Source organism: Trichechus manatus, unplaced genomic scaffold, assembly GCF_000243295.1.
Source record: "Trichechus manatus latirostris isolate Lorelei unplaced genomic scaffold, TriManLat1.0 scaffold00174, whole genome shotgun sequence".
NCBI lineage: Eukaryota > Metazoa > Chordata > Mammalia > Sirenia > Trichechidae > Trichechus > Trichechus manatus.
Genome location: NW_004444110.1, coordinates 388,531 through 400,689, shown reverse-complemented (window position 1 = coordinate 400,689; position 12,159 = coordinate 388,531). Strand labels below are relative to the sequence as shown.

At 39.6% G+C, this 12,159-nt stretch overlaps 1 protein-coding gene across 4 annotated transcripts in view; it reads left to right on the top strand.

Annotated features, from left to right (window-relative positions):
- ANXA5 (annexin A5) overlaps positions 1 to 12,159 on the top strand; it is a 37,542-nt gene that overhangs the window by 9,276 nt on the left and 16,107 nt on the right. For all 4 annotated transcript variants that reach the window (XM_004386845.2, XM_023741128.1, XM_023741130.1 and 1 more), the window contains 4 exons: positions 6,523 to 6,607; positions 8,076 to 8,170; positions 9,902 to 10,015; positions 11,566 to 11,656. In XM_004386845.2, the coding sequence (XP_004386902.1) occupies positions 6,523 to 6,607; positions 8,076 to 8,170; positions 9,902 to 10,015; positions 11,566 to 11,656 (385 nt within the window). The remainder of the gene's footprint in view (positions 1 to 6,522; positions 6,608 to 8,075; positions 8,171 to 9,901; positions 10,016 to 11,565; positions 11,657 to 12,159) is intronic.

Genomic DNA, 12,159 nt, shown 5'->3' with positions numbered 1-12,159 from the left:
AACTCTCAGGGTCTCTTCATTTTCTTTGTTCTTTTTTCTGAGTTTTCCTGAAACAGAGTTGTATCCAAGTGTTTGTCTTCAATTCCACTGATCTTGTCTTCCACCATTTCAAATCTGCTTCTCAGCCCTGCTATGATACCGTCCATTTCTGAAATCTTGTTGTTTATCTTTTGGATTTCTAATTGTTGTGTTTGTATAGTTTCTAGTTGTGGATTTATTTTGGTATTTTGTTCCTGCATTATTTTCCTGAATTCTTCCAATTTTTTTGTCTGTATTTTCCATGAATTTGTCTATTTTTTCCTCATGTTTGTCAGCTTTTTGCCTCAGTTCTTGGAGAATTCTGAGTTTTAGAGATTTGAATTCCCTATCAGGTAGTTCTAGTACATTTTCTTTCACAGGAGAGTCATCTGGTGTTGTATTTGGACACCTACTGGAAACATCCTGTCCAGTTTTTGTAAATGTTTTGATATTCTCTGCTGTCTTCAGGGCATTTAGTAGTTATTTTTCTTGTTTATTGATTGTAGATTTGTTTCATCCCTTTTTTTAAAAAAAAGTTTGACTATGTCTGAGCAGGCGGACTGTGTTTTCTTTGTTGTTTGCTTGTCTGTGCGCTCAATATTTTCGCCTCCTTCTCCAACTGGCAGGATCAGTCACTCAGATATGGTACAGCAGGGCAGGTCTAGCTGAAGAGGAGTTACTGGGACGGGCTGTTTGTGGCACTTACTACAGCCACCAGAGGGGGTCGGTAATCAGTGCAGGGCAGTTTCCAGCAGGCCGTGCCTGTGCTGCTTGGTGGTGTGATGTCAAGTGCACAGTGCAGGTAGGCAGGATGCAGCAGGGAGATTGTTATTTGTGGAGCTAAGATGGATATGGTAGAGAGAAGAGAGGAACGGGAGCCAAAAACATACAAACTAACAAAAAAGAATGCTAGGGGAGCTTGCTGTTGGAGTGGAGAGATGAGAGACTATGAAATGGAGAAAAACAGAAAGGGGAAGAAGAAAAAAAGAAAAGAATGAATAAATAAAAATCAGTAAGGTTAAAGAACCACAAAGTTCCCAGGGATCCCACCAGTGCAGCTATGAGGTCTGGGGAAGTCGCTTTCTGGTATTCCAGTACAGCCTGGCTAGAAGGTGTAGAGGTATACAACGCCAGGTATTCAGGGAACAGAAAGAGAAGGAAGATATAGGGAGACAAGAAACTGAGCAATATAGAAAGACAAAAAGGGAAAAAGAGGGAAAAGAAAACAATGAATTTAAAAAAAAAAGAACATGAAAGTCCCCCAAAAGAACGGGAAAAAAAAAATAAACCCAACAAAAAAAGAAATGCCCTCAGGGATCCCTCTGTAGGTCTTTGGAAGCTGAGAGGGAGTCTCCTTGCCACTCAGCTCTGCCTGCCAGAAAGGGCTCCCAACTCAAGAAAAGGAAAAGAAAAGAAACAAACAATTCAAAACAAAGAAACAAAAGCCCCGGGATCCCACCAGCACGGCAGTCTAGACTGGGAAGCAGCTCCACACTTGAACTGAGCTCTGCAGCCCCTCAGGAAGAAGTTAAGGTGGTGCACGGAGCCATGTACTCAAGTGAAAGGAGGGGGAGGTGGCGAGAGGCAAGTAAGAAATCAAAAGAAGCAGGAAAAAAAAGCAACAGTAGCAGCCAACAAATGGCACTTAGAGAGCAAGCTAGTGCTGGCTGGTGTTTCTGGACAAGAGACTGTGTTCTCAGGAAGCAGAGGGGGCTGAGTGAGGGTGAAGAAGGGTAGAGAGTGGGAAAGTGTATATCACAAATTACCGGAGCTCTGCAGCCCCTCAGGAAGAAGCAAAGATGGCTCACGGAGCGAGGTACTGGAGCGAAAGGAGGGGGAGGTGGGAAGAGGCAAGGAAGAAATCTAAAGAAGTGGAGAAAAGCAACACCAGCAGCCAACAAATGGCACTCAGAGAGCCGCCTGTTTGGGTGTGTGGAATCCAAGCAGCTGGTGTTTCCCAGTCAAGAGATTGTGGCCGTGGGAAGCAGAGGAGGCCAAGTCGGAGTGAAGAAGGGTGGGGCGTGGGAAAGCGTATATTGCAAATTACCTGTTGTTTTGTCTCCCGCTGGACGCTGCTTTCTCGCACCACCTGTTTGCTGGTCTCCGATAGGAGTCTGAGATGGCAGATCCGCGCTGCGTTAGCTGGTAGGGGAGCTCTGCATGAATCTCTCCTCGCTCTCCATTCTCTGTCAGTTTTCTGACTCCATTTGGTGCTTGGCTGAGTTCTTTATCTCTTCATTTGATGTTTTAGGGTTTCAGGATTGTTGTTTTCTCTGTTCGGCTTAGTTTTTCGGATCTTTGCTGTGGAGGGACGGCATGGTGCTTCTGCCTAGAGCGCCATTTTGCCGGAACTCCCTAAACTGGGTCATTTTTTTCCCTAAAGAGGGCCCACTTTAATCCTTTCTTCCTCTCTACTGTTCCTCTTTCTCCTTTTCTTCATTAGTTTTCTCCATTAATGTCCTTTTTTCATCTGCAAAATGGGATTTCACCGAGATGATCTACCTCTCAATTCACTCTTCAGTCTCCTACAATCAGACTTTTATCTCCACCATTCTACCTTTGACAAACCAAACCAAACTCGTTGCTGTTGAGTCAATTCTGACTCATAGCGACCCTATAGGAAAGAGTAGAACTGCCCCATAGAGTTCCCAAGGAATGGGTGGAGGATTCGAACTGCCAAACTTTTGGTTTGCAGCTGAGCTCTTAACCTCTTCGCCACCAGGGCCACATCTTTGACAAAGACCTCCTAATTACCTAGTTAAGTAAGTACCTAATTATCAAATCCAGTAGGCCCTTGTCCGCCTTCTTACTTGACTTCCCTGTCATAGTGGAGACTGCCTCTTCCTTTCTTCTTGCAATATTTGTCTCCCTTGGCTACAATGTCATCACCCTCTTATGATTTTCTCCTTGCCTTTGTGCGAGACAGTGTAGCCTTAGAGTCACAGTCCCATGGCCTGTGTTCAAGTCCCAGCCCAGCTACTTGCTTGCTGGTCACTTAGGTGAGTTGCCAGACCTTTCTAAGCCAGTGTCTTTCTTCGTCTGTAAAATGGAGTTTCACTGAGGTGAGCCATATGAAGCTCTGAGCACAGTGCCTGGCTCACCGCCTCGCTAGCACTGTTAGCTGTGATTCTGATTGTAGTTGACCTTCCCTTCTCATTCTCGTCCGGCTCTTCTTTCTGCCCATTGATATTGTGTTGCATGTTGGCCTCCCCTCATGCAGCTTGATTTACTACCTATGTGAGCTGATAACTCACAAACCTGCTTCTCTTCTACTTCTCTTCCACTCTTCCGTTTTACTGTGGTGAAATGTAAAACCAACCATTCTCCTCCCCATCCAAAAAACGAATCATCCTAAGCAGTTCCCTTCTCCCTTTAACCCCGGTTTCTTTTCCTTTCCATTTCTACTCTTCCTGCTTTAGATCAGGTTCTCCTTACCTTTTTCCTGTGTTAATAGTTTTTAAGTAGAGGACATTGGTGGTCCAGTGGTGGAATTCTCACCTTCCATGCAGGAGACCCGGTTTGAATCCCAGCCAGTGCACCTCATGCACACCACAACCTGTGTGTCAGTGGGGGTTTGTGTGTTGCCGTGATGCTAAATATGTTTCGATGGAGCTTCAAGACTAAGGTGAACTAGGAAGAAAGGCTGAGTGATCTACTTCAGAAAATGAGCCAGTGATAACCCTGTGGATCACAACAGTCTCATCTACAACCCATCATGGGGATGGCACAGGACCGGGCAACGCTTAGCTTCTTTGTCCATGGGGTGGCCATGAGTCAAAAGCCAATTCGACAGCAGCTAACAAAATAAACAGTCTTTCTGTCTTCACTCTTAGGAAGTCCAGTCCATAGTCTCCACTGCTGCCAGAGTAATATTACTGTGCAGAGTTGACATCGTTCTTCTTTGCTTAAACGTCCTCCAGGCCTGTTGCCTACAGGGTGAAGTCTGTACTTCTTAGCATGGCTTTCCAGTGCTCCTCTCCCCGCACTGTGACCGTCCCCTTGTTTGTTTTCCTGTCCAACCTTACCTTTTATTCTAGTCTGTGGAAATACTGACATGTTGTCCAGAGCACCAGTTCGTTTCCTTCTTTGTTGTCTTTATGTGTACTGAAAAACCCTCCTGCACGTCTCTGCTTTCCTGAGTATGCTTAGCAAATGCACAGACTTCTCTGAAAGGTTTTCTGATTTTTTTCCTGTCACCCTCCCCAAACGCAGTCAGTTGACCACTCCTTCCTTTATGCGCCCACATTACCCTGATCAAAAGTCTTGTGTTTGCATGCTCTGCCACACTTGAGCATTTATGTGCCTTTCTTTCTCTGCTCAAGTGTAGAGACTTTTCCTAGATGATTATTACAGTATTTGGCACGTGGAGGATATTCAGAAAATGGTTGTTGAGTGAATGAGTAACCACAGGTGAACTTTCTTATGCCTTATTGTACAGTTAGTCTTAAATTCTCAAATTAAATAACTTGTGACATCTATTCATTTTTCATATGATGTTGATGATGTCTTCATAATTGATTTGAAGTGGCTCCACTAAACATAGAGAAACTGGCAATTTGTCCTGAAGGAAATAACTTAATCTTGACCCCCACTAATTTTGAAGGAGCATCCTCTCAAGTAAAGCGTGCCAACTTCCTTTTCAATATTTTTCTTCTTTTATTTTGCTCCTTTTAATTATATTAAAACATGAAATTGCCAATATTCATTCTTTACCTGCAGTTTCATATGACTCAGTCTATAGAACCAATGGAAGGGAATTTATTGGTCTTCACACATCTGTGCTCTGTAAATGGGGTGGAAATGGAGACTAGCCTGGCTGTGGGTGGATTTCCCACTTGGTAGAATGAAGAGCTCTGGCTTAGTTTCATGACCATCTCATAAGACAAGTGGGAAAGAGGCTTTTCCTCCTCTCCTTTTTCTGGTTGGCCACAGTCCTTTGTTTAGCTCAGAGACGGAGGGAATGAAAGCTGCTCCCAGTCCACACTGTGGGGCTGGGAGATCAAACTGGGTAACATCCCCCTTCTCTTGGAGTGTGTTCTTCTGGATTCATGATCATAACACTTGATACTAAGGACCTTATGAGCTCAGGTTTTCCTGTAGGTTCTCGTATAGCTGATTCTGTCTCCTGGCTTCATGAATGTCATTTTTTCAGGTGGCGTGATTCAAAGCCACTAAAGAGAGAAGGTCCTTGAGCTGACATGGAATCACACAGGTGCTTATTTCCCCTCCGGTGGTGTCCTGTGTGAGTTCTTCCCCAGGGCTATCTCTCTTTCTTGTCATCTTTTTTTTAATTGGATTAAAGCCGTTGCTGTTAAGTTGATTCCGACTCTTAGCAACCCTATAGGACAGAGGAGACCTGGCTCATAGGGTTTCCAAGGAGCAGCTGGTGGATTCCAACTGCCGATCTTTTGGGTAGTAGCCAAAAGCTTATCTGCTTTATGTTATTGTTGGCAAATGCAGTAATCAGAGGCTGAGGTGGAAAATAATTTTTTTTCCCTTATAGGTGACTGTGCTTCCGTACATTCATAATCAAACACATATGATTGCAAACCAGGCTTGATATTCACTCCCTCCTGCTCCTCCACTCCCTCCCCAGGTGTTTGCTTCTGAGTTTCAAATGGTAGCCTAATAGGCGTTTGGAGGGACTTTATGAAAATATATTGGTAAAAGTAAATGCTGGGAGATTTCTAAAGTCACAGCATCATATCAGTGTTTTCTCTGAGTGCGTACGGAATAATCTAATTCACGTAAAAGGTAAATCGTGAGCATTACTTTGTATAGCGCATAATTTAGAAGTACTGGCATTTTCACCAGGATACGATCCATGGCTCAGTATTAGTAAAGCATTCTGACCCTAAAGATTTAATGATGTTACATACTTTGATGGAAATATTAAAATATATTGATTGAAAATACTATATATGATAAAGTAATATATAACAGGAAACCTTACAAAAAAGAATATCTTCTAATAAACTTTTGTAAAGTTCTAAATTCAAAGATTTGTATTCTACTGGCATGTGAACCGTATCTTCTCAGACTTTGCTGGGTTATCTTAAAATACCTGAGTAAGTATATAGAAACAGGCTTAGATTAAAAGTCAGGAGCATTGCTTGGAATTGAGTGCTCAGGGTGGGACATCAAGTTTTAATGCAGGATCAACATGCTCTTAGAGCAAAGCGGGGAAAGACTTAGTGAGAGAAAGCCTACAGGGAAGTGCCCTCCCTGAACCCACAGGTATTGGTGGGGCTTGATCACAGAAGCCTTTGGGGCGAGCGTTTCCCCTACTGGTATTGCAGGCAGACTAGGATAGCTGGTTCTGCTCATCCACATCACAAATGGACAAGTGGTCCTCTTCTCATTTCCAGTGTGGTCATAAATCTTATCAAATGGTAAATTTATTTAAAGACTAAATGTGATACAAAGCAAGTGGCTTACTGTAACGTGATTTGCTGTTACAATTAGTCATGATAGGAGTAATACCGTCATGTTTCCTTTTCCTAGGTTCTCAGAGGCACCGTGACTGACTTCCCGGGATTCGATGAGCGGGCTGATGCAGAAACTCTTCGGAAGGCCATGAAAGGCCTGGGTAAATCCTGCCACTTTCACGTTCTCAGAAAATGTGACATTTGTTTTTTCAAACAAAACGTCCTTGATCTATATATGATTAATTTTAGAATATTTTAACATGAAATTTCTACAAAGAGGAAAGGTACATTTAAGATAACAAAATAATATTGACCATCCCGAATATTCAGTCTCTAAAAATAAACAGGAGGTGAAATTTCAGTCTCTTTGTGTCCTAATGTTTCAGCTTTACCTGTATGGAAACTAATTGAGCAGATAAGCAGGTATCTCTCAGAGAGATCAGCTGTGTAGTTCTTTGTTCCCTATGCCGAAACAGATATCCAGTTCTCCCTTCTAAAAAATAAAAAGTCAACCCTGTTGTCATCACATGGCAACTGTGTGTGTGTCAGAGTAGAGCTGTGCTCTGTAGGGTTTTCAATGGATGTTTGGCAGTACATTGCCAGGCCTTTCTTCTGAGGCATCTCTGGGTAGACTCAAACGACCAACTTTTCCATTAGCAGTGGAATGCTTAACTGTTTGCACCACCCAGAAACACCTTCTCCTTTCTAGCCACATGAAAAACTAGAGGATTTCCACACATAACTGATCACTCTGTCCTCAGGCTCCTCCCATACTAGGGCACATGTGTAAGGATCCACTTTCCTCAAACTCAGCTCTGATCTGTCACTCTCCATTCTGAGCAGCTTGTAAGATTTCCTGTTGTAGCAGGATTAGATGCAGGCTTTCTGGCCTGACCAGACCTTCTGTAGTAGCCCCACCCCACCTGGTCAGGCTCATCTCTTATTCCCGTTTGCTCTGTTCTCTGATCCAAGCATCTGGATTGTCTGCTGTTCATCAAAGCCTTGTATTTTCTTACAGCTGTACTTTTCCCTTGTCCTAAAAACCTGTCCTTCCTTACATCACTCCCTGTCAAATGTGTATCATCCTTTATGATCGTTTCAGGTTTGAAGCCTTTCCCAAAACTTCCTTCCTCCTCTCTATCAACTAAAAGAACCTTCTTTGAACCCCATTTAATACCTGGACCTCTCCTAAGTCACTTGTCACATTCTGCCTTAAGTCACAATTATTAGTGTGTTTTTATATTTTTCATGGTAAACTGTCTGTAACTCGAAGCCAAGGTCTATATATTTCTCCTGTCTGAATCCTCTATACCACTCAGAACATTGTGCCTTGTGAATGGTAGTTATTTGAGTAACTGTTTGTTGCATGGAAAGCTCTGTGCACTTAGATTTTAAAAAGTCAGGAGTATTTTTCCACCTATTTCACAATATGTCAAATAGTATATGTTGGAAGTAGAACATTTTATATATTGTAAATTTAAATATATATTATATAAATATATGTATTTATGAATATTTTATATTTTCACACGGATAAGGAAATAATAGAACTGGCGAGCTAGTTGCAAAGGTTATCGGGAGAGAGGGCATGTTGGAGACTAGATGTAATTGTTTAAACATAAATCGCAGGCACTGACGAGGAGACCATCCTGACTCTGTTGACGTCCCGAAGTAATGCTCAGCGCCAGGAAATCATTGCGGCTTTTAAAACCCTCTTTGGCAGGGTAAGACCCCACTACTTCCCGGGATAAAATGTGAGAGCAGCTATAAATTTGAAGGCTAGTTTGAAATGTAATAATATTTTTTTGCGAACATCATTTATTTTGTGATTCTGACTTCTCTACACTTTGCTTTTTATTTTTCGGTTTCCCTTAATTATTAGCTATTAGTATACAAACATTCCCCCAGCTTACCCTCACTTGAATGTGTTTCCTTGCTTGATGCTGGAGAGTGCCAGAGATCTCGGAGTCTCATGCTGATAACTGTCCATCTCTTTTCTTCTGTGCCTCCCACCCAGGATTATCTATTTTGTAGGTAGCAACCCGTATTACAGTGTGTTGTATCACGACACAGTCACAGTCTTGATTCCTTTTGCAGTGATTTTCAGAAATGACTTTCCAATTCATTAAAATGTTCTTATTTGATTACCAATTCAAAGGAGAAAGAATTAAACTGCAGCACTAGTCCCCCCGATCTATTGTTTCACTGTCTGTGGTTTCAGTGACCCACAGTCAACTGAGGTCCAAAAATATTACATGGAAAATTCCAGAAATAAACAATTCATAAGTTTTAAATTTCATGCCATTCGGAACAGCGTGATGAAATCTTGCACCATCCTGCTCCATCCCACCAGGGATGTGAATCATCCTTTTGTCCAGCGTGTCTACGCTGTATATGCTACCCGCCCGTTATTTGCTTAGTACAATAAGGTATTAAAGAGAGACAAACAGAGACCACAGTCACATAACTTTTATTACAATATATTGTTATATTCTGTTTTATTATTATTATTGTTAATCTCTTACTGTCTCTAATTTATAAATTAAACTTTATTATAGATATGTATGTATAGGAAAAAACAGTACATATAGGGTTTGGTAGTGTCTGTGATTTCAGGCATCCACGGAGGGTCTTGGAATGTATCCCCCGTGGATCAGGAGGGGGACAATTGGGAATTCGTTATTAAATGAATTAGCACATACATGAAAAATATAAATGTATTCTTGTTATTCTGAAATTTGTATTAATCATTCCAGTGAGAAACAAAAACAAAAAATGAAGTATTCTAAAGCACCATTTCTACTTGCCTGGCATGCTGAAACAAACAGATAGGAAATACTGCTTTTCATTATTATTTACACAATTTCCCCATAGTAGCAGCTGTCCAGTAATGAGGAGCATAATAACATAATCCGTTATGTATCACAACATCATTAAATATTGAGAGAAAACAGAAAATTGTTATGTTTAGGGATATATGCCAGATTTTGTTATTTGTAGAAATACATTTATATGTCTTTTGGGAAAAGTTTTCTTATGGTATGTGTTTCTTAAAACATATTTGTGAAAGTAAAATATTTTTGGCCTACTTTTTAAAAGTATCTTTTTTTTAACTCTTAAAAAGTTAAGAAAAGCATCTTTTTAAAAGTTAATACCTTGATGTATAAATAGCTTTGCGTTAGCTTTAGGTCAGATGTCAAAAGTATGTTATTCAGGACTGTGAGGTTTCTGTTGAGCTGATGTGCCTTCCTACTCCTGTTTGGAGACAGCAATAGTTTGTTCTAAAAGTGAGCAAGTTAGGAATTCTCTAAAATCATGTTTCATGCCTTTCTAACTCCTGTTTTAAAATATAAAGAAGAATTCATTATAGCAAAGGGCCATCATTTACACTTAGGAAGAATCTCCTTTAAATTTCTGCCTTGTTAACAAATGTGGGTTTTTTTGGTGTATATTAGGATCTTCTGGATGACCTGAAATCAGAACTGACTGGAAAATTTGAAAAATTAATTGTGGCTCTGATGAAACCCTCTAAGCTTTATGATGCCTATGAACTGAAACATGCTCTTAAGGTAAAACGATGAATAAAAGGAAAATTTCTGCCATGAGAAATATATTATTTTGTTTATGTAATTGTTTTATCTTATTTTTTATGTTTTAAAAAATTTAAATTATTTCAATGAGGATTTCTTGGAAGACAAAAAGATATGGGAGGCAATAAGAAAAGGAAGAAGAAAAAATGACAAGTGTGTCATTTAATTTTTTTGTATTGTTAACTCCATAACATTGGCTTATTTAAGAATCTAGTATTTTTTATAGCTTATTATATTTTATTTTCATACCTGTTTTCTAATTTTGAGATGTGTTGTAACAGTGTTACAAATGAAGTGTTTTATCTTTTTAAATAGAAACTTGCCTGATGAGGAAACAATATCGTTCATTGTTTTAGGTACAAAGAAGCTTGAAAGAATTTTCAAGATAAGATTTTCTAATGTCCTTTTCTTCTTTCTCATACTTCTAAACACTAGATATCATGGACTCATTTAAAATGAAGGAGCTGGAAAACTTGTCATACTTTCATTTCATTTGTAGTAAATAACTGAAACATACGTTCCCTTGGCAGGAAATAGTTCAGCCTTTAACAGATTTTGAATGGGCAAATTGAGGTTTCACAACAGAGAAAGAACGTAACTCACAGTTTCTTGTTTATGGAGTGGACAGAGGAGAGGGCATATCAAAATTTAGGAACCTTTGTATGTTTAATCTCTTCGTTTTTCTAAAATGATTCTTTTGGAATCAGTAAAATTTTATGTTATTGAAGAATGGTCATCTTTGCAGAGTGCTTCTGAAATGTCAGCCGCAGCTAATACGTAGCTCTGAAATTTGGCCAGAGCCTGAACCTAGGTTTGTCAGCGCTTGAATTTTGGTAGAGAAACAGAAATAGCAATAAAATAAGGCTTAACTATGATATCTTTTTCTCTGAGTTCAGCTATATAGTTGTTGGTGTCTTCTAGTTTAGCAGTGTCGATGTTATGATCAGAAAAAGGAAAACCAACTAAAATTTTTCAGAAATCTAGAAAGTAAGTCCCAGTTCCTTCTTACTGACTGGAATAGTAACAGAGCAATGCTGTACGTGTTGTAACTTTTGGTGCTGGGTTTTCCAGTGGCTCTGCTGGGAAGCTGGAGCCAGTGGTTTGTTTTTGAGCTAGATGGTTTAAATATCAGTGCTCTTCCATGTAAATTATGTAGAGCTTTCATTTTTACTATTTAAGCCTTTTTAAAAAACTATTTTATGTCTCATTAAAATGCTTTACTTCTACTATTTAGAATTAAACGGATCAAATAATAAAATTATGTAATTTATCATATTTCATATGTTTATACACACAGCGGCAATGAACATTGCTTTTTATTAAATAAAGTAAAATAGTATTTGGAGTGAAAATTAATTTGAAATTTCTTATTTCTTTAACTAATAGAACTCATATACAAAAGAAGCTCATGTTATGTTGGGTAATATTTATGTAGTTATGCAATTTGGATAGTATCTATTCTAGGAAATAAGTTCCTTCTTGATCTTACTGTCATATGTTTTCTCTGTTGACATTAAACCTCCAAATAGGGAGCCGGGACAGATGAAAAAGTACTGACAGAAATTATTGCTTCAAGGACACCTGAAGAACTGAGAGCCATAAAACAAGTGTATGAAGAAGGTGAATGTTCACAGTGATACTTCTCCTTCATTACCATGATCGCTTCTTTCATTTCCGAGGGGTTTACGGGAGGATACAGGAGGCGGGCAACACGTGATTGTTGAATGAATGAATGAATGAGCTACAATGTAAGCCATTTTTCTCCTTCAGTAAGGGAAAGACTACTTTTTTACCTGTTTTAGTAGTTGGCAGGAAGCTGCTGATGAAGGTGAAATTTACTCTTAAATAGGATTTGTAGTTATCAGGGATTGTTTTTCTTGTATGTTAATTTTAAGGTGTAAAAGATTTTTCTTCATTAAAAAAATTTAAATTTATGTGGGCCCTTTTGGAACCTGGGAAAAGACACCTACACCTTCTTCTAAATCAGAGTTGATAAAAACGTATGTCTTCTTAGCTAATGGCATTGAGTACTCTGCATTTTGATTTTTTCTTTTGTCATGCCTTGCTTTTTGTGAAACAAACAACAAAACAACCCAGAAAACTCTATTTCAGTCTGAAACATA